This window comes from Haplochromis burtoni, unplaced genomic scaffold (genome assembly GCF_018398535.1).
Source record: "Haplochromis burtoni strain Fernald_Lab_line unplaced genomic scaffold, NCSU_Asbu1 Contig_95, whole genome shotgun sequence".
In the NCBI taxonomy this organism is placed as follows: Eukaryota; Metazoa; Chordata; class Actinopteri; order Cichliformes; family Cichlidae; genus Haplochromis; species Haplochromis burtoni.
The window spans coordinates 1,691,074-1,717,615 of record NW_024582456.1 but is presented as its reverse complement, the minus strand read 5'-3'; the positions used below and the strand labels follow the sequence as shown (position 1 = coordinate 1,717,615).

The window sequence follows — 26,542 nt, the reverse complement described above, 5'->3', positions numbered from 1 at the left end:
TGTTCCGGAGGATACGCATATTCTCTGATTTAAGGGGGGAGGTGTGGAACTGCTCGGACTCTCGTTGTTTAGCCGTACCTCTCCGCCGGGAACGGTCGAAATACTTTCTAGGATTGATTTAAGCGCTGTTCTTTTGTATAAAAATAAATATATGTATAAGACTGGAGGATATTTCGTGTTCGGATATTGTGTTAGAGCGAGTTGAACAACTTTAGGACAGTTTTCTGAAGTGGGGAGACTGAATTTCATTGCAAGCGAAGCCTTTTGGGATAAAGGGACTGCTGGAAACTGCTGCATAGCCTGCGCTCTCGTAGTTTCTTCGGACGTGTTTACCCAGGTAAGAAAGGGAGAAAAGACGTTAGAAGTTAAAACTCCACAATTTAACACCATTTAAGAAGTTTTTCCGCTCAATTGATTATCTTTCTCTCTTTCTTCTTTTTTTTAGTTGAACTTTTTTCCCCTTCTTCTGTCGGAAAGTTTGTTTAAAAGAAGAAGAAGGGCGAAAAATATGCGCAAACCTGTTAGCTAAACGTCGAGCTTCGTTAGTGGGATAAGTCTGGATAAACAGTTTTCGGGGAGGTTTTCCTCCATCCAATCTCAGCTCATGAGTCTTCCTTATCTCACCGAGGCTGGCTGTTTCACGGCTCCCCGCCAGTAAGGTGAGCTGGTCGTTTTATTCCTTCACTCCTTGATTTAGCTTCATTTTACTACTTGTTTACGTGCTAAAAGGGGGCTTAGCTGTTGTTTGCTATTGCGCTGTTTTAACGTTATTGCAGGACCCTGAGTGGAAGTTAATTAAAGAACTGGGCAAGCAGACATTTAACCACATGTTACACTTGAGTAAATGGTCTTTGGGCAAGAATTTAGTGTTTTGTGTTTTGTTTTTTGTAGGCATGTTGCTCTTTGAAGGGAAGAACAGTTTTCATGGGGTGCAACACCCACAAAATCTCCAACCATGCTTTAAAATGTGAGAGTACAAGCGTTAAAAGAGCCAAAACGTTGCCTAGAGGCCTGCTAAAACTGGTTTGGGTTTCTGTCTACAGCCACAGCAGGCGCCTTTAATCACATTAGATAAGTTTCTTGGATAAATTCTAACTACATCAAGGAGAACACTTAAAAAAACAACAACAGCAAATGCTCAAACTACATGTGATGCTATTATTCCTATTTAACGAGTTTGGTTTAGCGGATACATAACACTTCAGTGTAATCTCCAACATTTGTTTGTTTCTTTCCTTTATTGAAAAAAGGTGTGACTTATTTAGAAATGTTGTTTGATTACTTTTTTTTTTATTGTTTTATTTCATTTTTTAAATTTTAAGGTTTTGCCCATCATTACTTTTTCTGTCATGAAGGCTGGATCTGAAGGGGCCAATTAGATGCAGCGTGGTGCTCGAAATGTTATAAAAGCAGAGGGAGAAGATGGATGGTTTAGTCCACAGGGACTTCACCAGGGTGGAAAAGTTTTGTTTATTTTTCCAGAGCCCTTTAATTTACTAGGCTGCTGCTCTCCCTGGCAGAATTATTGTCACCTGAGCTGTATGTTTGTATTTGCCATAAATAAATTTGGTTGAGGGATTGCAGTGTTTACCTTGAAACATTTTTTTTTAAACAGTGACTTGCTCAACATCTTGTGTGGAATCTGTTGTACTCATGCTGCCATGGTTAGGAGTTTTGTTTCTTAAAATGTGTGTATGTGGTGGGGGTGGCAGAGAAGATAAACAGTCACACATACTGAGCAGCCCTGAGAAGCAGTTTGGGTTAAAGTGTTAACCAAATGGCAGTGTCAGATTCAAATGGTCTTTACTTTTGACTGTAATCTCGTGACACCTGATCTCTCGCCATGGTGGAGAACCTGTGAGTCAGATTGCATGGCTGCACAGAAAATGACGATGACGACAACAACAACAGCAGCAAAAAAAAGGCAGTCTGTGTTTTTGTGAAAACGGTAGCTTTAGGGTAATGGTCTGATGCTCTTCTTCCCCTGAATTTGCGACCATGTGCAGACTGGCCTGCTGCTGACTGGAAGTGCACACTAAACTGGAAGGGGGGCTACAGAATTTGGGAGCTGAGGAATTTTCTGCATGGATGGACAGTGAAATGTAATTATGGTGTGGGTCATGTTTTTAGGTTTGCCTGAAACCTTTGTCTTAATATAATGAGAAAAGCTGTCTCGTGTGTGTTTTTAATTTGTTTAGTGTAAGTTCTCTCTGCGCTGCCAGTGTTCAGGGAAATGCTTTTATCTTTTAAGAGTGGATAAATCAGTTGGTGAACAAACATTTGGATATGTGCCTTTTCTGTAATGCCAGTTCTCTGGCTGTATTTATTTCCCAAGCAGTCCTTGTTTACAAGCTAAATGTCTTTCTGCACTCCTTTTGAATTTTGGCCTCAAAAGGTATAAAAACTGGTTATTGAATTAAAAGGACCTATGTAAAACCAAATTATTAGACCGGTACTGGTCTTTGCGTGTCAGTTAAATGCTGCTACTACCAAAGAGTGGAGATTTGCATTTCAATCTTGATGTAAGATTTTAAGAAGATGTTTATACACTTTCATCCACCCCAACTATTAGGCGAGTTTTAGTTGCAACAGTACAGGACTTTAGTGTTTGAGAGTTAGATATTTGATAGGTGTTTTCTTCATTTAGCCCATTGTGCCATCATTAAGACAGAGTTCTTCATTTTTATTTATTAAATGGGGGAATAATTGACATGAATATACTCAATGTGTTCAAATCAACTTTATTTTTACCTGGAAATGATAATTTCTTCATTTTCAAATGTAAATGACATGGGCTGCTTTTTTCTTTTTTTTCTTTGTAGACAAATGTCATGTTTTTCATTCTAGTGTGCACTCTAATATGTACTCTTTTAAAATATTCACATACCAGACACAAAGTTTATTATTTGTACTATTTATAAAATATAGTACCAGATGAATTGAAAAAGCACAAAATTGATGGATGAAATTTTTCAAAGGAGGAAAAAAAATGAGGTGGCATATTTTCCTATTGAGTAATAAACTGAAAATGGTGACTTTGAGTCATTATTGTCAGGCTGCCAGTGTGTGGTTCAGTCTCAAATCGCAAGTTCAAGACCAGCATGCCTTGGGTGTGCATAGTAAGACAGTGCATGTCTGACTAGTGCTCCCAAGGGCGCGGACTATGACAAAGTGTCCTGTCACGCTTTGAAAAAGCGATTTCCTCCTCCTTCCAAATATTGTCGTAGTGACGAGGGGCTGGGGAACGTGGTCGGCTGCTCGTTGCGGTTCCTTCTGTCCGGCAGCAGAAGCATTTTCTTGGAGGCATCCCAAACACTGACTCACAGCTTGGAGTAGAGATGACCAAGCTTCTTTATCCCTCTTGGACCCCCCCTGACCCAGCTCAGCTGCTGGAACACTAGGCCATTCTTGGAAAGTGAAATTGAATTGGTTTTAGGAGAACACAATGACGGCTTCAGTCAGGGAACACTCATACAAGTGATTACCCCTTAAAGAAAATCACAGCTGCCTCTGTGCTGGACTTTGTGAAAATATTAACCAAGCTTCTTTTTCTCTTTTTTTTCATCTCTTTGTGTTTTTACAGAACGATTGGTTTTTAAAGTTGGCAAAGTCTGTCATCCAAGTCTTGTCTTTGACACTTATTAGCAGGTTATGTGAGCAAATTGCTGTAGCGGGTGTCATTCTGGGTTTGGGAAATAAAACCAACTGTTGGGTGATAGATCTTCTGTTTCCCTCTCTGGAAATGATGGCCTGACAGTCTTTCTCAATAAGGGTGTCACATAACAGGCTGTAGTATGTTGGATCTTTTTTTTTCTTCTCCCTTTTGTCTTTAACAAATTCTGTGAAGCAGATTATGAGCAAGTGTTAATCTGTGTGGCCAGATGCTGCAGAGGCAATGATTTAAGCAGATGTGCATAAGGGGGGTACAATACAAGCACCTAAAATGACAAACCTTGCTATGTTGTTGTCGGGGTGCAATGACAATCTTTAAGATTTCAAGACTTAAATTGCTACTTCGAATTGAAAACATCAAAGGCATTACATTCCTGTGAACTGAGCATGACACATCCAACATTTAAGTTATCAGTGGGAGTCTGGAGCACTGCAGTTTCTTATCATGGTTTTCTGCAAGCAGGCCTAAATACTGAATTATCTACCTCAAACCTCTTAAACATACAGAATATTCTCTACTTTTTTTTTTTCTTCTTTGTGGTCATGGAAATTCCTTGTCAACAAACATTTAATGTGTTAGAGTTTATTTTGCTGTTCTCACATCAGGTTTTGCTAGTTCAGTTTAGCTTCCTGAACTGTTTTACACTGAAATATCTTGGACAATGAACTGATTTTGATACATTTAAAAGAAATAAATATTATTACTGAGAACAAACTTGTGAAGAGTTAAAGCTTGATAATGTCATAAATTTATATGTATTTAATTATTATTATTTTTATTTTTTTAAGCTGTGGACTGTGGATGCACTGCTGCTGATGTCCCAAACACCTGAATGGAGTTCCAGTCGCACAAAAGCAAACAGTCGTAGCTCCCTCAGCAGGATGCTGATGAGGCCAAGTATACTTCTGTTTCTGGCTTTATTTGCTCAAGTTTTAAGGACCCAGTGCCGGCCTGCCAGCACTGATGAAGGTAAGATGCCTTACTAAATTAAAGCTAATTAGACTTGGGTTTTCTGAAGTTCTGGGTGTAGTATTATTAAAGATTGTGTAACGGTTGAACTTTATAAACTTATTAAGTGTGACTTTTCCTGACTCTTGGCTTGAGAAGCAGTTCATTGATAAGCCAAAGCTTTGTTCTTTGTACAGGAATGTAATCCTAACACACTCCAGACTTTTGTGAAGCCTGTCCTTTACACCGTCAGTGCTCCCTCACCACCCCCGTTTGCCTGAGTTTGAGTTGTTTAATCGCTCTCTACTGCGTCATGTGTAATACAACTGTTTCTTACTAATTTATTACTAATGCCTTTTTCTGCCTATTCAAACCAGTTCCTTCAATGTTTTTAGAAGTGTATTCACAAAAAAAAATCTTACACACCACACTTAAAATGGCACACACAAAAACAATCTAAACTGGAAACTATTACCATGAGACTTTCTGTGAAGAATTTAGCCCAGTCTTGCGGTTACACAAGCTCTGTTCTGAAAAGGGGAAAGAGGCACTGAAATCAAATCCTTAAAAATGTGTTTCTTGGACACAGTCCAGCGGTGTAATAGCTGCCTCGACTTGTGGGTAAATGGGTTTGGATGTTTACACTCTGAAGTCGGAAGTAGAGAGCAGCAAAAGAATATGATAAACGCCTAGCATTATAATGGAAGTAATTACGCACAAGGGTCTCTTTGGGGTTTTAAGCCCTAAAATAAACCTGGTGTTTCTATGTTTAAGCTAGCAATGGGACAGTGAGGACTAAATGACTTCCATCTGTATTCCAAGGGCAGCTCTACTACCTAGCAGTCCTCCTTTGTAATGAAAAGGTATTTGTTGTCACTGAAAGAGGAGTTAACTGCCAGGGAACTATAAATTAGCCTGTTTTTGAAAAAAGATGCTATGCTACATGAAACCCTTAAGGATGGGCTTTCAGGGAGCATGTTTTTCTTCCAAGGTGAGCCATAAATTTCCACCAGGGTGTGGGGGGTTTGTCTTTCATTTACACTCCACCCATTCTTGATCACCAAATGGCCAGGTACTATCTATGCACCTCATTGCTTTTCCTCTTGCTTACCCACTGACTTTTGCTTGGGCTTGGTCCCCCCCCCCCTGTTTCCCTGCTGGGTTAGGGATGGCTTCAGCTGTCGACGAACAATCACAGCAGAGGCATTTGGTTGCATTCCTTTTGTCTGGGGTGGAGAAACAAAATAGTTATATGGAAATGTTCTGTTTTTTTTGTTTTGTTTTTTGTTTTTTTTGTTTTTTTTTTTAATGTATGCTCCATTGTTTGTCTTATTGTGTTTTGCTGGGTGTTGTTCACATAAGAAAAGAGTATTCCCTGAACAAACTAAGTACCTTGAATTTCTCAGGAGGTCATGTGAAGGACTTAAACTTTCCTTCATTTTGAGCACTTGAAGCAACTTTTACTGTTTTGTTTATGTTTTTACACTATCTTTAAAATCATTTGGATCTTCTTATGTTTGTTTAATTGCTCTCTTTCTGACAGTTCATTGTCTGGAAGTTATTTCTTTCTCTGTGGATTTGTTTGACTCCATCTTGTGCTGTCTGTCAGAGTAGAAAAGCACTGACCCTTAAGCTTTTATAAACCAGAGCTGCCACAGTCTTGAGTAAGACTCTTTTTCAGACAGAAATGAAAGCCCAGAGGAGCAAAGCTCTGCTGACGCTAGCGTAAGACTAAAGACCAGTTTTCGTGTGAAGTCGCTTTGCATTCATATCAGACTTTTTAAGTATTCTGTTGAGACTGCTGTTCACACAGGAAGTTTAAGGCTACTTCCACACTTGGCACCATTTTCAGTTGAATGTGTATATTTTGTTTGTTAAATAAAGAGCACTTGTACTGTTTCAGAAATGATCTGGCTCTATACTAAGAAGCCTCAAAAAGATCATGTGGTTGTTCATGTACATGCCTCTTGCTCATATAGACAATAGTAGCATGGTCAAATGCTGGATTTAAACAGCACAACAGCCACTAGCATACACTAATCCTGCCAGGCTTTGCCATCCATGTGTCATTAACCAATTTAGGTTGGTTTAGAAACTTGCCAATTACAACTAACATGAATAAAGCTGTGTTGGAAAAAATTAAACCTGTACTAACATTTACAAAATGTTCTGACTAAAAGTATACCTTCATTCAGCTTTCTTCCATAGAGCACTGCTGTGTGTAATGCAGATAAATTTAGGATGGTGTGATTTACCGGGGAAAATAACTATGTAACTAAATAACTGGACTTAAAATTGGCACCACTCATTTGTTTTATACAGTTGGATTTGGTAACTGGAATTTCAATGTAAAATGAGAAAAATGGATAAAAGCATGATCTTATTTCTATGTAAAGATGGTAACTGTTAAATAGCCCAGTCCAACTTACCCTAATAAACCTCACATAAGAAATGTTTGTGGCCTTCATTACTTGACTGAAGTGTAATAAATAATTTTTCTATTCAGTATTGTATCTTGATCTGCTTGTTTGGGTTTTGTTTTTCTCTCTCTCCCAGTTGGGATTTAAAAAACTTGAGCTTTCTTATTACATGAAGTTGGGGAAAATGCCAGGGCAGTTAAGTTCACATGCAGCATCTACTGGAAACCCTAAGAGTTGATTCTTTTCATCTGGACGTAGCATTTTCAGTGGATGAGTGACGAAACGTTTCTCCCACTGAAAATGCTACGTCCAGACAGTAATTTTGGGAATACTTACCTGGATTAAGCATGCATCAAGACATCTACTGGAAATACTAGAATTAGTTTAGGAGAGGGTACTGACTGTGTACCACGCGCAGTGGCTGTCGACTCACTAGCAGTGAATTTTTCAGATTGTCAGCTGTGCTATAGATGGACATCACACACACTGGGGAGCTGGCAGGTTAAACAATGTCTGAGCTTAATGTCAGACATTACCTCTGTAGGGTAATGTCTGAGGAAAGCAGTGATTCTGTGAGATTGCTTTTGACCTGAGTAAATTCATAGTGGGGTGTGTTGTTTTTTTTTTTGTTTTTGTTTTTGTTTTGTTTTGTTTTGTTTTGTTTTGTTTTGTTTTTCCTGCCAAGACGAATTTTTGCTTCCCCCAAAAAGGCTTCAGCCACCCCCATTTTCTGACACAAATTATTCGTTGAGAATATAAAATAAGCCAGTCTTATCCTCTCCAGCAGTTTATCAAGCAAGTGCTGAGCATATAAAACACTGACATAAATAACAATTTTTGACTTCTAGCAGTAAGTTCCCCCTCTCATCCACAGCTACTATATTTTAGCCACAAGATATGATATACTTGATAAGCTAGATAAGCTGCATTATTTTCTCAAGGCCTGAACTGTGAAGTTGGCGCCTGTGGAGTCTTTTATAATCCAACGTGAGGCAGTGCTGGAATTTCCCTGCGGTTTCAAAGGCAATCTCTTAATTGTAGTTTTCTTTCTGAGCTAAAACATTTGACTTCTTTGCTGATGTTTGGTGATAATGGTTTTGGATTAGATGCTAAAACAACCATGTCAGTCTTTTAGTCTCTTTTGCCTGAATGTACCCCCAATTCTGTTTTATCATGTAGAACTTGTGTAGTCTAGTTAATCAGTCAAGCATGAAAGGAAAATGAATAGATCTCTCCAATGGGGGGGAGAGAAGTTATGAAACCAGGGCTGAGTTTTTGTTTTTTTTTGTTTGTGTTTTTTTTTTTTTTTTTTTTTTTTTTTTTTTAAAAGGAAAATGGTTAAATCCAAACCACTGATAAAAGACAGAACTGTGATATAGGAGAAAAGTAATACTCCTACAAATGGGGGAACACAGCCTCCTTGCATTTACTGTACATGGACTAATCATGCTCACTGTCTTGCATGGTCACCCCCCCAAAAGGCCCCTTTTAGAGCTATGGAAAGCCCCGCAAAATCTTTCAAACACAAAAATCTTAAAACACAGAACATAGCTAGGTTCTTTTGAGATCTTGTGTTTTTTGTGTTTTTCTCCTTTAAAGACAATATGAGGCTAAATGTAGCTGAACTAATTTGAATGACACTGCACCAACTTTGCTTTGCACACAGTAACCCTTGTAGCCCCCCACCGTCAATCCATGCTGATTGCCAATGGTTCATTTAAGAATGAAGAGGTCCTCCACTGGAGTGCTTTAAGGAAGGACACTCACTCTTTGGGAGCTTGCTAATGGGCATTGTCCTATTCTTTTGCTTCCTGCCAGAGCTACTATTGTCTCTTATCAGTTCCCTCTCTACATCACCCACCCTTTCGCTCTGGTGTGGTCAAATCAGCAAAGGAAACTTACATAGCCATTTCTGTCTGCCACAGCAGAGCCTCAACTAGTCTGACTTTCCTGCATTCAACCATCACTTCAGTGAGAGCAGGAAATCCCAGAAGTCATTCACGCGGCATATTGCTTCCTATGTTGTAGTCAGAGAAAGTTCCACAGACTGGCGCCAACTCGCCCCTTTTAGTTAGTTTTGCATGTTCGGGCTAGTGAGCTTTCCGCCCCTTGTTTAAACGCCTCTCACTATGTTCTTCTTGACCAGAATTCCTTTCATAATTTGTGTAATTAGGCTGATTTTAAATGATGTCAGTCAATTTTTCCAGTTGGGTAAAAGGACCCATGGATGGCTTTTCCAGGTGGGTTGCTTTCTGAAACTATGGCGCTTGATCCTTTTTAATCCAATCATAGTTGCAGGCAGATTAACTGAGATGAAACATCTGCAAATCCAGAGGTACTTACCTCTGCATGAAGAATTGAAACAATATTTTGTGATAGAAGTTCAGCTATGTGGCAGCAAGGCATTTACACAGGAAAATAATGTTGGCTCTGACTTTATTTTTAGAAAACGATTGGGTTCGTTTGCTAAAAACGCGTTTACATGATTAGTTTTGAGATGGTTGGCAAAGAAGCACACACTGTCCTGACCGTGCCCTACAATAAAACGAGTAAATTTTACAGCTTTATGGGTGTTTTACGATGTCTGCAGTCACATTAACAACTGGGATGTTGACAGTCTTATCAGTGGCATCTCCGTTTGGAGGGCAGGGACAGAAACGTCACTGTGCAGAAACATTGTGTCCATGTGCAAAGCTATAGCTGGTCACTATCACTGTGTCCATATCAAACAGTTTCCTCAGCTTTAATCTTTTATGCAACCTAAACATCAAAATCTGTCTGTTTACGACACTGAATATTTTTCAAACATCAAAGACAACTTTCTGCCTGTTTCTTGGTGCACGAGCATACACATAACGTTCATTTAAACTGACTGGGACACGGCATCTAGAGATGCTTTTCTTTTTTCTTTCTTTTTCTCTCGCCATTTTAGATTTATAGAAGGTAAACAGCTGGTGCCAATAACCTGGATTATAAAATCTGTATTGCATCAGTACTGTAGTGTCCTAACATGTCATGTTTCTGGTCTGTAATCTGGCTTTATACTTTTTCAGAAAAATGTGATCAAATTTGTTTGTAAAACACAGGACTGTGGTTGAAAAGCAGAGGAGCACACTTAACATAGGTGCAGTGGACTCTTGGCAGAGTAATGCACTGTGTGATGTTGGGTCTCAGACAGGCATTAGATAATGACAGTGGTAAAGCGTAGCTTGTGTTGATTTTTATCAGGCAACGTCCCAATTATGAAATGATTAGCTGTGCCCTAATACATACTTGCTATGATGCCGTTTAAGATAAGGAGTGCTATTTGTCCATGTTCAGTTTTGTCACTATAGAGAGGAGTCTCTACAGATCAACCTCAAATCACTTAAGGCAGGGCTCCTGCACATGAAAATGTGCTTCTTTCCAATGTTGCAGTTGCTGAGTTTTCAGTAAGTTAGACATGTGACTTTCTTGTGTATAGATGGCTGAAAACAAGATGGTTTATAACCAGATGTTGTTTAGCTAATATTATGCAACACTTACCAGCGGAAAAGTTCTGGAAATCCTCAAGTCTCCTTAGTGTTTCTGTCATTTTTGAGTGAGCTTTATTTCATTGATTTGTCTCCTTTCACAAAGTTTTACAGTCTCCTTCAGAATAAGTAGTTGTGGACGCCTTACACCCAGCATTATGAGCTAAATGGTGATGTGACAGCCTGTCAATAGATTAATGCTGGTTAGCATATTTTTATTCCTGATTTATTGCTAAATGTCTTTGTTAAAATATACTGTGTACACAAACTAGTTATGGTGTAAAGAGGGTTAAAGGTCATTTTCTAAACTAGGCAGTTTATGAAGAAGAAAAAGTTAGCTACTTTGGGGTCGTTCACATGACTCGTTGAGTGCGTGCCACCATTGACTAGCCAGTTGGTGGCATAAAGTCTGGCGTTAAATTTTCAGATGGTCTCAGCTAGCTTGGAACCTCGGCCGAGCAGGTACTTGATAAGTAACTGATACCAGGAACTACCCCTAATAGAAAATGCTAAAAGTTGAGTCAAGCTGAACCGAGTAGGTACCAGTGGAAAAGAGGCATAATTCCTCTAAATCAGGGACAAGCAGTACATTAAAAAAAAGATCAAATATTCATCTCACTGCTACTTTCATAAATGACATCACAGTAATTTGCCACATATGACCAATAAGCAGAAACTATCTTCGTTCTCTCTACTAGCGTTTTGCTCTCTGAGATCTACACTTACATTAACTTGCATCGTTTTTTGTTTGCTCAATCGGATTATGGTCAAAGCTGCACTTATGTCACTGTGAGAGTCTAGATCCCACAATGCAGTGGAAACTGGCTGAAGCAGCTACATCGTTACTGTAGGGGAAATGCGACTAATGTGAAAGCTAATAGCTCTCACATGAAAACGGCATTTTCAGATTTAGCACGAGCTTAATGTGGACGTAATCTAAATTTCTCCTCTGCTTTCCCCACTTCAGTTTTGTTTTTGAGGAGAAAGTTGATCCTACCCCCTGGCCCCTTTTCCTGCTGGGATTAAGAGCCTGTCAGACATATGTGATCCAGGAAATACCTTAACTAGGCCCAAGTGGGGTCACCATAGCAACTGGCACTAGAACCTGCCACTGCAGGCCCTCTCTTGCTCGCTCCTGTGCACATGCTCACTAGCCTGCTCTCTCTGCTCCCTCTTCCCCTTTATTGTTTGGAGTCTTTTGTTATGCTGGGAGGGATTAGTCAGGTTAGCTGATGTTGTCCTGAGGTTATTTGGTGTAGATGTGCTTCCTGTTTTGATCAGTAGGTAGTGTTTATAAAACAGTGTGCATTGAGAGGTGTAGAATAATCACGTCTTGAGGCGGGGGTCTTTCACCACTCTGGGATAATTCAGTTTCTGTCATAATGCGGAAGGGACTACGTAGAAAATGGAGAAGCAGGTCAAGTATGATTACTGTTGTTTAAGCTTTTATTCTTCCTTAGATGGAAGGAGATGCTAATTAGAGATGCAGTGATTGGTCAGTTATTCAATTAGTCAATTTACATGAATTTAAAAGTATTTAAATAACTTAATGATTTTAATTTATTGTTTCACATAAAGAAAGGTGGTAAGATATCATTTTAGGCTTTGAAAAACTGGTATTTACTGACACTGACTCTGGATGTGAGAGGCTCAAATAATAAAGTTAACCATTTCACTTAGATAATTTTGCTAGTGTACCTTTTGGCCAGGAAGTGTGACTCTAAAGTGCGTTGGTCAGTGACGAGCTTTACCGCTATAACACCACATGATGGACAACATGTCAGCATAATTGGGTTACCTCCCTCCTCCTTGTGTACTATGTAGTCATTTAGAACAGGGGGGCTCAGGTGGCTTGCTTCATGACACCTCCCCTCCCTTCATTCCTCTAATTGAATTTCACCTTCCTCTTCCCAAGTAGCTCCTTGCCTGCCTCAAGATAGGGCCTTGACTGGGATGCAATTTAATTTGGGAGAGCAGTTGCGGAGATGCTATGATGGAAGAAAATCAACTGGTTGTATTTCTGAAGTTTACAGTACAGAGATGGTCCTTTTTTTTTTTTTTTTTTTTCCCCCGAATCGAAATAAACCATTGTTTTTGATTGGTTTTGGGGGGTTTCTGGTGACAGTAGTTTTATTTGTTTTTCCTCTTTTCCCCTCTGTTCATGAATCTGTGTGATTGAATGACTGAAAGCATAAAGTCACAGTGTTGTATAGCTGCTAAGTAGAACTTCCTTCATTCCTCTGTAGTATCTGTGGAAACGCAAGCAGAGCTGTACACCCTTTCCATTGGGGATCGTCTCGATCTCAGTTGCTCTGCCAAGGACTACCTCCATGCTGTCAACTGGACCAAAGACCATGTGGCTGTAGTGGATGGAGAACATACACGTATCCGCAATGGCCAGCTGGAGATCGAGTCTGTGGAGCTTACTGACTCCGGCCTGTACATATGCACCACCTTTGGCAACCACAGCATCTACTTCAACGTGACCGGTAAGGTTACCATTGTTCTGTGCAGAACGATGGAATAAATGCCCCTTGGTATGATAGTACTTTGGCGGCTATGTCACAACAGCTAAATGACCAGCAAGCAATTAATCTGTTTTTGCATATTTTGTTTCAAGAGTTTTGTGCTGTTACATTTTACTACAGTGTAACATGTAGTGTTGAGTCACAGAGCAACAAAGCCAGGTTTCATTTGCTATGACTAGCAGATGATGTGTGACTTATGTCTTCATTAGGAACCCCTGGTGTTTATTCGGCATATGGCACTTTCACATGCTTTTACAATGTATGATATTAATACTATATATTAAAATTACAATCAAATCACAAGAAAGAACTGATTTTATAACAAAGTGAAGTGTTGTACCACTTACTGATGCTACTTGGCATATGCTTTGTTTAGTGTAAACTGTACCCATCATTCCCTCGGTCTGTTAATTCATAAATGTGACATTTTTGAAAAATGTTTTAAATGTTTAATTGCTGCTGAAGTGTTGTGATTAAGAATAAATTGAGTTGTTCTTAAATTACTTCCTGTTTAATAGTTCATATCTCGGCTTCATCTGAGGACGATGACGATGGTGAAGAGTCCTCATCGGAGGAAAACAAACTGCTGGGCAGTCAAAAGCTGATGCGTAAGTGTGCTGAGCTCTTTAGGTGAATCAGCAGTGACCATTTGTTGCAGCAGCATTAGCTACATAAAGTCACAAGCGTATGAGTAATCACCTGAAATGGTCAGTGATTTGAGAGCTTTAAAATTCAATTATCGTACCGCCACGTGTGTGGGTCACATCTGGGCAAATGATTTCACTCTGAATCAGAGGGTTTTTACTACCTCAGTGACAGCTTTTACACAAAAAATAGTCTCTGGTGACTAATCTTGGTTAACCTCAGATGTCCTCCAATTTGTCTATAGAGTAATTAAGACACTCTGGCTTCATTTTTTTTGCTGCTGCTGCTTGCTCTGCCCACAAAGAATGCAGCAGCCTCGAAGCGTGACAAGCATGCTGACCTTATTTTGTACTCTTGTCTCCAAGAGCTTTATCTCCCAATGCGATTTGCACATTGTGGTGTAACAGAGGCAAGAAAAATCATTTAGGATTAAGAGTATCAAGACTATTTTTAGGTAATTTTTCAAATAATAAAATTCCTGCTGACTTTTTTCTCCTCCTTATTTGTCTTAGCAATGGCTCCACAATGGGCTCATCCAGAAAAAATGGAAAAGAAGCTTCATGCTGTTCCAGCCAGCAAAACTGTAAAGTTTAAATGCCAGGCCAGTGGCAACCCAACTCCAACTTTGAAATGGTACAAGAATGGGAAGGAGTTCAAAAGGGACCATCGTATTGGAGGGTTCAAGGTTAGTAATTAAAGAATTTGGTGAATAGCTATTTCATGTCGATACTGCTCTACACAGTCCTTAATATTTCTTAATTTCTGCATATTCACTCAATACAAATGGAGATTTCTTTAATTTTTTGTTTTTTTTCCCCCAGTGATATCATCTTCACATTAGATCACCACCCTGTCCCTTGTACTTAAGCTTTTTCTGTTAGTAAAAAGGAGAGACAGGTTTTCATATCTTGACCCGAGAAACAATGCAGGATGAAACCTTATGCTACAATAGGAACTTTTTTTGTCATAGCAATACTTGGTGGGGAATCCTAGACCCGTTAGGATATAGGAAAACATTGCCTGTCCTAATTCTGCGTCTCATGATCTCAGACTGGCAAAAAAAGTTCTTCTTATAAAACATCACTGAAAATAGTTTTAATTACAAACTATGGTATTATTTAATTACATGTCTTGCCTGATATGATTTCATTTTAAATATTTTCATGGTAAATTGTAATTTTATGGGATTACAGTTCCTTTTTAGATTACAGTGTTGGATTCTCTGTGAATAACTACATTCAGTGGCAGTTTCCCTCACAGGTGTGGAATGTGTGCATGTTCAGACACTAAGAAACAGCCCTCCTCCTGTCCTACATCTGCTCTTCCCATCAAGGTGTGGGCTAGTCCAGCCTTGTCTTGTGCTTCCCTTGCACATCTCCCTCTCCAGCTGGGGCACATTTAGGAGTTTCCTCTCAGCTGCCTGCTGCCATGGTCAGCCCCACCCCAAGTCCCCCACCTAGCCAAGCAGCACATTTAACCATAGGACTGCCATGCTGGGTTTTTTTTGTGTTTTTTGGGTTTCTCTCCCTCCCCCCACCCCCTCCCCCCCCCCCCTTCCTTTCTTCTTTCTTCCTTCTCCCTTTTCAGTCAGGTGCAAAGGTCTGCATCTGCGATTGGGGGCGTCTACCATATCTCCCAAACTTCTTAATTTTATGGTCGGGCTTCTATTGTTCATATCGTCTGCATGGCGACGTGCAGGAGGGAGGAAATAATGTAGACCACATGTGTATGAACCCAAGCACAACACATCTGGCAGCAGGCAGCTGGACTCCCTCACAATTTTTTTTTTTTTTTTTTTTTTTGGGCTAAATAGGGGAAACTGTCTGTATACATGCATGTTTGATGTTGCCATTGCCTTAGAGGTTTGTTGGCTAATCACACACTGCCGGTCTTGGCAGATTTATGTAGGAAAAATTATAACACGTCTAAGGAAAAAAAGGAGCCAGACATCATTTGGCGCTAATAAGACATGTTGGGGCAAAAATATACACACAACCATTTCCAATGGCAGCTGTTGGGTAGGACAAAGATCTGCTGCATTAAAACTTTGTCACAGGAAGAGAGTGTAGTGTTATCTTATTATCATCACATCACACCTCATTATTAGCTATTGCTTTAAAATGAAAAAAAAAAAAAAGTGATTTATGATCATTCATATTGGGAGAGAACAGATGGGGATTCAGATGAATGTTTTCCTGATCAACATCTCTGTTGCCTCATTTGTAATAACATTTTATTGAATATTTGAGTTTTGAAGTCACATCTTAGAAATTGTGGGATATCGCATTATTTTAAGGTATTTTATGGTTGGCTGAAACTAAATTTATAAATACATTTATTTATTTATACATACATTTATAAATACATTTACTGCAAATTAAAGAATCGCCACCCAGATCTAATGTTTCAGTTACTGACCCATAAAGTTACTACTTCCTTCAGATTTACATTTTAGCCATCAAGTGCTATTTTATAGACATTAAACTAACTTCTTTTTTTCTCTAAATCACTTTTAGGTCCGTGACCATATGTGGACCATCATCATGGAATCTGTAGTGCCCTCTGACAAGGGAAACTATACCTGTGTGGTGGAAAACAAGTATGGCAGCATTAATCACACCTATCAGCTAGATGTAGTCGGTAAGATTCGTAGAAATTGTTAATTGTATGTAACTTTCCGGTAAAACTGCAATTGTTGTTTTAGTCACCTGTTGAACATTTGTGAATCTCAAGTTGGTGAGCACTTAGTTTTCTAACTACTTATCTGGACCGTATTCCACTTGACATTGGGTGTTCCCTGGACTCGTTGCCCAGTCCGTCAAACCACCAGGCACAAGGAGATCATGCAAACTTAACAATCGTTGTCTCAATATGGGGGGGGGGGGGAAAAAAAATCATAGGACTCATGAATGGCAGCAGGGTCTACAAATATTCCCTGCAGAAGTCTAAAACAGGCATTACTTGTGGCAGAAGTGATGGGTACAAGTAGAAGAGAGAAGTGATTACTCCTCTAGGGCCTACTCTTTGACTCGCTCTTGCACCATTGGGCTTTATAAATCATGGTTCCACTTCCTCCACCACTGGTGTCCCCTGGGCTTTTCCTAGCCTCAGGCATCTGAGCCTGATGAACATTAAGATTGTTCTACAGTGTGGAGAAAGCACTGTCACAAGTGCTTTCAAAGTCCCCCATGGATGTCTCGGTAAGGAAATCCTCCACAGCTGATATCCTGCCAGGTTCTTGGCCTGCAAGTTTACTTTGGAGAGTTATTAGTCATCAAAATGGGTCTGCAAGAACATTTCACTTCACCGTAACTGCACCAGAGGAGGCATTTAACTTGCTTTCCTGCCTGATAACTCTTAATAATTACACAACCAGCATATAGCTGAGGATGCACTCACATTAAATCTCCATTATGGTGTGTAATTTATAAAGTGTAGCCTGAAAATACAGCGTCAAACCAAATGAGTGAGCCTTCAGTCCCAGTCATTTTCCAGTAATAAAGCAGGTGACAGTAGTTATCAGCTTTTGTTTGAAAATCAGTCACATTTTTGTACACACAGCTTTTTTTATATTATGCGCTTGCTTTACTGATGACCAAATGTCAAAAGTAACATTTGTCTGTTTTTTCCGGTTTTGTTGCAGAGCGCTCTCCACACAGGCCCATCCTGCAGGCTGGCCTGCCAGCTAATCGCACTGCAGTAGTAGGAAGTGATGTGGAGTTTGAGTGCAAGGTGTTCAGCGACCCTCAGCCCCACATTCAGTGGTTAAAACACATCGAGGTCAATGGGAGCCGTACTGGTCCAGATGGGTTACCTTACGTCCGCGTCCTCAAGGTAGGAGATTAGTCTGTCATCCTGAAGCAACAGGCCAAATTCATCACTTAAAAAATAAAAAGTGAAATTCCTTAGCGTGGAGTAATTTGTATGTTACTTTCTGTAATACTTTTTTATTTCCTCCAGTCGTTTTCTATAACTGTTAAGAACTGTCTGTGAAGTTTTATTGTTTGCCATTTTAACTGTGAAATAACCCACACAAACCCCTCAGATATCCTGTGTCGACCTCCTTTTATTCTGTGTTGCACATAACTTGTTTTTGTTTCCAGCATTCTGGGGTCAATAGCTCGGACGCTCAGGTGCTGACCCTCTACAATGTGACAGAGGAGGAGAGCGGAGAGTATATATGTAAAGTGTCCAATTATATAGGAGGGGTCAGTCAGTCGGCCTGGCTGACTGTCATCAGATATGAACCCACAGGTAACCACCACGCTGTAGCACAGGACGACACAGTGGAGGCGCTTCTAGGACCACCTGGAAAAACTAGACCCGCATAACTTGAGACAACCTCAGCTGTTTCTCTCCTCCCTCCCTTCCTCTATCCTTGGTGCTCCTGACTGTAAATGACGCTATGGAAAATTCCCAGCAGAACAGTTGAAAGTGTTTAGTCTCAGGTTTATGTTGGACCAATTCTCATTCCTGCCCCAATCCTGTGCTATGCCCTCCTAATAAGGGCCTCTCTTGCCATCTTCCATTACTCTCGCTCCCTTGCCCTTCAAAGTCCTCCGTACATGGTTCACCCCCTCCCCACCCCACCCCCAAATGTTTATAGTTTGTGTGATTGTGAATTTGTAGCTTGATTTATAGTCCTCTTTTAAATCTACGCTGTCTCTGCAGTGTAGTAGAAAACCATATTGTTATCCTGCAGGCACTGCCACATAATGTAACTACATGTTGGGGTAATCTAGTTCATAATATCTGTGATTGGTATGCTTGGCAGCAATGCACTTTGTAAACACAGCGTATTGATCTGCAACAAGATACTGCTGTGAAGCAGACTATATGTAATGGGCTGTAGCTATATCTGGCAATCAGTTCTGATGACTTTTCCGTACTGCAGTAATTTCAGTTGAAGTACCATTGTTATTTTTATTAGTGCCAAATTGAGCACTAGTTTTGGCAGTTGTAGAGTAAAGCAGTCGCACCAGTCAGCAGGTATATATTCCCACAATGTTGCTGCAGCAAAGTAAACTATAACATAACATGGATTCAACACAGGGCTATAAATACATTGTAAGTGTGGTCTGTTCTGCTGTGGAGTTTCCATGCCCATCTCTTGCATGTAGAGATGAGACTAAGGTATTTGATGTGGTGATGGTGTGGCCCTGTGTGGGGTTCCACAGTACAAACTTAACATAACCATCTTTCCACTAACAGATACAGGAGGGCTCTCTCTGAGCAGTCCTCTGCAGGGGCTTTAGGTGTTATCTTTTTGGGCAGATGGTGTTGGATCAAGGAGGAGAACGCTCCTCCATCCACTTTCGCTTTCAGAATCCTTTACTCGTGGTCCCTTTTTCCTTCTTGGGCCTCTTATTGGGTGTGCTTCCTTTGTTATTTTCTAGACCGCTGGCGTTAACACCACGGACAAGGAAATGGAAGTCCTTCAACTGAGAAATGTGTCTTTTGATGACGCTGGGGAGTATACCTGCTTGGCAGGCAATTCTATCGGGTTCTCTCATCACTCTGCATGGTTGACCGTTTTTGAAGGTATCAGTGGTTCTGTCTCTCCTCTATATTCCCATTCCTTCCGTTTTTCAACGCAAGCCTGGCTGTCCACCTTCACATTTTTACCAGTTCTGGTAAAAGTGTAGGGGGAAGCCAGGGCACATTACAAATACTAAAAAAAACTTTGCTCTCTCTCTGTGCTCAGCATGGTTCCTGCTCCATCTAAATTCTTTAGATGGGCGAATATGAATCATGCTCTACTGTTTCTTAAATGATATCAGAACATGCCAAACAATCCAAGCACTGTCCAGGGCCAAAGGTTTTTTTTTTTTGGTTTTTTGGGGGGGGTTTTGTCTTCCAGGCAGGAATACATTTAATGATCACTTTTTTTTAAAAAAGAAGGGTTGTTTGGCAGCTCTGATAAGATTTCATTTCAAACTGTCTCTTCCGTTCTTCCCTTTAATTGGTGTTTGCATTTGGTTTGCTGTTAAGGTGATTTTCTTTGACAAGCTCTACAAATGACATGTTTTGCTGATGTCATTTCCTGCTGTGAGCGCAGCAGCTGGTTTTGATAATTGGCTGTAGTGGATGGTCTCATTCCTAAGGACTGGAATGGGCATTTGTCCAATTATCAAGCTGCTTGTCAGTCAACTTCTTCACACAAGTGTAGCTCTCTTGTGTTGCTGGTGTTGGCTAGGGATGTAACTGTACACTTCAGTCGGTATGGCATCTTTGGTTTGAGATGTACGGTTTAACATATGGCACAGATTATTTGGAGTGGGTTTTTTTGTTTTGTTTCCCCTCCTCCTAGCTAGGCAGGAGGAGGCATTTTTCATAGGTAATTCTTAACTTATCCGAATATAAATATTCATCTAAAATACAAAATTAAGCAATTTGGGTAGACGATGGGAAACTAGAGTAAGTCTTTCATGAATTTATATCCACTATGAGCAAGCTGTCTTATTTTTAAAAAAATAAAATCTGACATTAAATTGGCCCTTGTTTTTATATTTATATTTCTGTTCTTTTATTCTACTAGAGCAACTTTTCGTGCTGTAGCCCCTGAGTTCATCCTCTGCCTTAATCAAGCTATTTTAGCTTTCCCTTTAAAGGCCACCATTATTTTAAGCCAGCTGTATTTTGATTGGCTGTCCTCTGCAAATATCAGCCAAAGCTGCATGCCTGAGGTGACCATAGTAAGGATATCCCCCAAATATAAAGAGCCAAAGCAGTTTGAAGCGCAGGTTTTGGCTCCTAGAATTTTCTCCTATAAGAAAAACAAACTCGGAACAAATATCCCTAATGTCCAGCTCCTAACTATAAAGCTACATTCCAAACCAATGTATGATCAAACCGTTTTTTTCTCCTACTAAAACTGGAATCCATTATACCCCTATTTACTGGTATGACTAAAAGTTGGTGTTTTCACAGTTTGGGAGGAAAAAAACAAGATCTGAACCATAAAATTTGTTTTTAAGTTTTGCCTTTTTATCTATTTATTTGCAATGTTTTTCTTTTCTTTTTCTTTTTTTCTGTAAAAAAGTTGTCCCAAATACATTTTGTATCGATCAAGTGAAGCAGTTAAATTACCACACTGAGCTCATGCTTTGTGGTTTGCTGCTTTAGGCCTACAAATGGAAACAGACTTTTTGATGTCGAAATGATGGGCAGTTCTGAATAATTATGTGTGAAGTGCTCTACTCTGTGTGAAAGTCCGAGTCTTTGTCACCGTTACTCTTACATAGTCATTAATACAAAATGGTTCCCAGCTAAATTTCTGCACTGCAACTTATGGTATATCCTCAATACACAAAGTATTTAAAGTAACACCCTTGAGTTTGGGGGTGTTCAATTCCCATATGCCTTGGTGTGTAAGGCTCTGACTTTTAGACATAGACGTGTGGGTTGGTGGGTGGGTGCGTGTTTGAGTAGACTGTTTTTAATTTGTGATAAATGGGTGTGTTTGAGTATGCAGTCAGTTTATTGATGACAGCTGACCTTTTCCCTCCCTGCTCCTTGTCACCCTGCCCCCTTAAACCTAGCGCCCCCACATTACTCTCCAGCCAGCCACACCTACCTAGAGGTGGTCATCTACTGTGTGGGCTTCTTTTTCATAGCCGTTATGATTGCAATTGCAATTATTGTCAAGATTCGCACCACCTCCTCAAAGAAGAGTGACTTCAACAGTCAGCTAGCCGTCCACAAGCTGGCCAAAAGCATCCCTCTGCGCAGACAGGTAACAGAAAGTAGATAGGGGGTTTGGAATATTTATACTTAGCGTTTGTGTGTGTGTGTGTGTGTGTGTGTGTGTGGTGTGTGTGTGTGTGTGTGTGTGTCTGTGTGTGTTTTGTGTATTTTTTAATTCAAAGATTTTCAGTGTTTGTTTGACGTTTGTGACTTAATTGCACATTTTCACCGTACCCCTTTATCAGTACCAGCCTAACACTTAATGTATTTATGGAGCTTTCAGGCTCATTGTAGATCCTTGAGTTCTTGTACATCAGGTAAGTTTATTTATTTAAGGAGTGCTTAGACTCTGGACCTGGCATGGTACACAATTCCTGGACCACAAGGGTGGTTTTTACATGGTACCTTTTATTGTTTGTTTGGTTGTGTTTTTTATCCTGTTCTCTGCTATACAAACTCCTAAAAGTGTTGGTTCCACTGTGAGAGGAGTAATGTCACTGTTTCTTACCTCAGGTGTCTGTGGACTCAAGTTCTTCCATCCACTCTGGAGTGATGCTAGTCCGTCCCTCCCGCCTCTCTTCCAGTGGCTCTCCGATGTTGTCTGGAGTGTCCGAGTGTGAGCTGCCGCAAGATCCTCGCTGGGAGCTTCCTCGGGACAGGTACGTCTAGGGCTAAACATTTAAAGATCAGGAACATGGAGTAAAGTAAAGTTGCAGCATTCACATGGACAAAAAAAAAGTTGCTGTCAAGGTAATCTTATGCAACCCACTTAAACTGCAGGCCTCAGTTGAGGCAAGACTTTATCTCACACACAGTCGATTTGGAGGCAAACTGCACTGTGTGTGAAAAACTGTCTGGTGCCTCTTCTCCCCGTAGACTTGTTCTTGGGAAGCCACTGGGAGAAGGATGCTTTGGCCAGGTGGTAATGGGGGAAGCGGTTGGTCTGGACAAAGAAAAGCCAAACCGTGTTACCAAGGTTGCAGTCAAAATGTTGAAAGGTAAGTAAATTGTTCTTCAGTGGGTACACAGTAGCTTGAGGAGAGTGATTTGCTCAACTGGAACAAGTTCTTCACTGTAGAGTTATCAATTTAACTCAAGTCCAGGCAACAGGAATGAGAAGGCTTGAACAAAGTGATTAACAGATTTTGCCACTGGATTCCAGCCATTGTACAAATTGGAGAGTGAAGTAAAAAATTTATTAGGACCCTTGACATCCTATATAAAATAGTGTGAAGATTCAGAGAAAGTATTGTTTATTCTCTCGCACTTTAAGTGCTTTTCCCCAGGGAGTGTTTCACAGGCGGCAGCCAATTCCTTACGAGCTCCAGTGTTGGTGTATATACTTTGCAAGGTGATTATTGTGAGGCCTTTTTGGCCTTTTCGCAAACAGAACATGGACTAATCATTGAAATTTATTTCCCTCATCTTACAGCTGATGCAACAGAGAAAGATTTGTCAGACCTTATTTCAGAGATGGAGATGATGAAGATCATTGGGAAGCACAAGAACATCATTAATCTGCTGGGAGCCTGCACACAGGATGGTAGGTCCAGTTAGGGGGCTGCAGCCAACCTGCCCTGTTCTGCTCACACTCACCCCTCAGATAACAATGTTGCTGTGAACCTTACTCTGAGGGATGTGTAGAAAAGCATGCATAAATGATTCTGACACCAGCTTCCGAGCTCACAGTTTGAATCGACCGCAGCTGCTGTCATTTCTGTCCAATCATCTCTGACGAAAAACTAAAGGAAACTAGTCTCTAATGACCATGCTGTGCACATCGCTCTGTTGCCTTCACACTGCTACACAAAGCTCTTTGTTCATTTTACTCAACTTATCTCATGCTATAAATACACACTCTTGCGCATGTAGTTTATATTGTCCTTACTGCCCTTGCTGTCGTTAGTGTCGCTATAATTTCTGTTGTGAAATCTTCATCTATAATTGAATAATGCATGGCATCGTTTTATGAATTTAATGATTGTTTCCTTGTACAGGGAAGCTGTATGAACTGACCCTGCATAAAATCTGACTTGCGCTTGGATTTCTTCCAATCATTTTAGGTCCTCTATATGTGATAGTTGAATATGCATCCAAGGGCAACTTGCGTGAGTATCTACGAGCTCGCCGCCCGCCGGGTATGGAGTACTGCTACAACCCTGACCAAGTTCCTGTGGAGAATGTGTCTATCAAAGATCTGGTGTCCTTTGCTTACCAAGTGGCCCGGGGCATGGAGTATTTGGCTTCCAAAAAGGTAACCACAACTAGTAATGCTCACCTTTTCAGAAATGAATAAATCTATTAAAAATATTGTCTACTTTTATCATTGCAGTGCATCCACAGAGACCTTGCAGCTCGCAATGTTTTGGTAACTGATGACAATGTGATGAAAATAGCTGACTTTGGCCTAGCAAGAGATATCCACCACATCGACTATTATAAGAAGACCACCAATGTGAGTGGCCTTATTTGTTTCATGTTATTCACATATGAACCTTTTGTTTTTGTAAATGGCAAAGTAATGTGCATATGTTTCCTAAAGGGTCGTTTGCCAGTGAAGTGGATGGCTCCAGAGGCTCTGTTTGACCGAATATACACGCACCAAAGTGATGTGTGAGTATCTTGTGCCATACTCTGCTAATTCAACCTTGATGGAAAGTGCAGTTAACATTTAGTTGTGCAGAAAACTAAAATGGCCCCGCCTATTTCCTCCTCCAGCTGGTCATTTGGGGTGCTGCTTTGGGAAATCTTCACACTAGGAGGCTCTCCATATCCTGGCGTTCCAGTGGAAGAGCTGTTCAAGCTGCTGAAGGAAGGTCACCGTATGGACAAGCCTTCAACATGTACACATGAGCTGTAAGGAATCACCACACACAGAAAACCAGAATGTTCTGCAGACTTTTCTAGCATTTTCATATTTGAAAAGGTAAAGCAAACAGGGAAATGTGAAATGGCACATTTATTTTATGTTCTTTAAATTAATAAATCTAAACTATAAAAATCACTACCTTCTTCCAGATTATAGCCCATAAATGTAACAAGGATCTGAGCTACGCTGTATCTGGTCCATGTTATTCATGTATCAGTAGCGTAGCGACTGAGGACTGTGGGTTGTTTGCATTGCATTTTGTCCAATTTGCTTTGTCATTTAAAAGTCAAAGCCACTGATAAGTAATGCCTTTTAGTAGGAAGGTGGGTGTTGTCTAACATGTCTCTCTCACAGTCGCCCAAGTGCATTTTGCAGTTTTTATTTTTATCCAAATTAAAAAATAATAATAAAAATTTAATAAACTAGTGGATGATTCCCTCACTTTTATTTTGAAATTTCAGTCATAGCTAACCAGCGAGCACTGGCCCTTCCCATCTCATGTTTCCCTACCAGTGGATGCATTTAGTACCCAATTAGAATCTCTCCCCAAGATCGAACAGAAAACCCCAACATTGTAAGCTACTGTTGGTCACAATAGTCCACATTCTGCTTTTCTAGAACCCACAGAACGTGGAACTGATTCATAGCAGAAAGAATGCTGTTTGGTATTTGGTAAAGTGGTGCAAAAGTGCCGCCTTTTGCATGTAAGTAACAGTGCATATAAATGGACAAATGTAGTGTAATTGTGTGGGAAATGATGTTTAAAATAAACACCCTCTAACACTTTCCATGCTTGGTTTAAACAGTTAGGATTTATATTTACATTACCCACATTTTTGTATATCGGAAAAATCCTGGCGTGCCGATTGCAATGATGCTTTGACTTTTTATTTATGCTTTTGCTGTGCTGGTGAAATGAAACTCTTAAACACTGAATTATCTCCAGCTAAAACATGTTGTCCAGCTGCGATGGACTGTCAGCTGCAGCTGAGTTTCAGTTAAATTGAATGAATTTTCAGTCCTTGAAGGTTTAAAATTCAATCTCTGATTTGGAGTTTAAGAATGTAAGGAGAAATGACAGACGGCTAGAACGATAAAACCAAGCGGTGTCATTTTTAAAATGTATATATTTTGCTGATTTCCACAGGTATATGATGATGAGGGATTGCTGGCATGCTGTGCCTTCTCAGAGACCCACATTCAAACAACTAGTAGAGGACCTGGATCGTGCTCTAGCTATGACATCCAACCAGGTCAGTAGTGGTCCGCTCCTCAGCAAGCACAGAAGCAGCAGATATGTCTGGGGGGGGAGTACAATGCTTAATTTTTTTTCTTTTTTTCCTCCCTCTTACTGCAGGAGTATTTGGAGCTTTCAGTACCTTTGGACCAATATTCGCCCAGCTACCCGGACACCCGGAGCTCCACCTGCTCGTCTGGAGAGGACTCTGTTTTCTCGCATGATGCCGGAGTGGAGGAGCCATGCCTGCCCAAGTTCCCTCCTCACTCCAATGGGGCAGCCATCAAGAAACGCTGATACCTCCTGTTCTTTCAGACCAACACTGACACTTTCTCCACTCCCTGCCTCACGGGGTTGGACTCCTCCCCATATTCCCAGAGATGAAGCTAAAAAGAAAAGAAATAATTATTGTTTTTTTTATTTTATTTTTTAAACCCACTGGTGCTTTGCGGAGAGGGAGTTCGGAGACACCTTGTTGAACTTGCTTGGATCACATGAACTGCAGATTGCAGCCATTTCCCACTTCTTGTTGGTGACTGTGTTCATGAGCACTTTGTATTACTGGCTCACAGCACCAGAAAAGAGCCTGACTTTTCTCATCACTCTGGGCATTCTGAAGTCGGGCAGGAGGATTGAAGGGACCGATTATGTTGGGGTTTTATATGTTTGGGTTTATTTGTTTGTCAATGTGTGTTTGATCAGAGGTGAAGGGCAGCACTCTGCTTTTCAGACCAAATCAGAGAAGATGCTACAGAGAGATGTGCAGCACCGTGGTCCACTGCACCACTCATTATCATCTTGTACATACAGTTAGGAATTTATGAATACAAATATATATTTACACTGTATTCTTATTTTTATTACCATAATTGACGTACTTTATTTTGTACAAGGATGCTTCTGCTTGATCCATTTTTGACTTTAGTCTTTAGGGGCAGTTGTTCCATGAGGGTATTTTAAAAATTGATAACAATTACATGGCCATTTTTCTTGCTCACTGTGTCACAGCTCTGAGTTACCCCCC

At 40.4% G+C, this 26,542-nt stretch overlaps 1 protein-coding gene across 5 annotated transcripts; it reads left to right on the top strand.

Annotated features, from left to right (window-relative positions):
• The first annotated feature begins 5 nt into the window (after positions 1-5).
• On the top strand, positions 6-26,542 carry fgfr1a (fibroblast growth factor receptor 1a). 5 transcript variants are annotated; one of them, XM_005926980.3, is made up of 19 exons: positions 6-337; positions 446-659; positions 4,462-4,642; positions 12,800-13,042; positions 13,600-13,689; positions 14,239-14,411; positions 16,243-16,366; positions 17,370-17,560; positions 19,123-19,267; positions 21,268-21,461; positions 21,926-22,071; positions 22,289-22,410; positions 22,845-22,955; positions 23,476-23,666; positions 23,745-23,867; positions 23,955-24,025; positions 24,131-24,268; positions 25,429-25,534; positions 25,639-26,542. In XM_005926980.3, the coding sequence occupies exons 3-19, from the start codon at positions 4,489-4,491 to the stop codon at positions 25,813-25,815; spliced, it is 2,499 nt and encodes an 832-aa protein (XP_005927042.1). In that variant the 5' UTR covers positions 6-337; positions 446-659; positions 4,462-4,488; the 3' UTR covers positions 25,816-26,542. The 5 variants fall into 5 exon arrangements, with proteins under 5 accessions (XP_005927042.1, XP_005927040.1, XP_005927041.1 ...); XM_005926978.3 differs by having other exon boundaries at positions 21,268-21,467; XM_005926979.3 differs by lacking the exon at positions 19,123-19,267 and adding an exon at positions 17,830-17,980.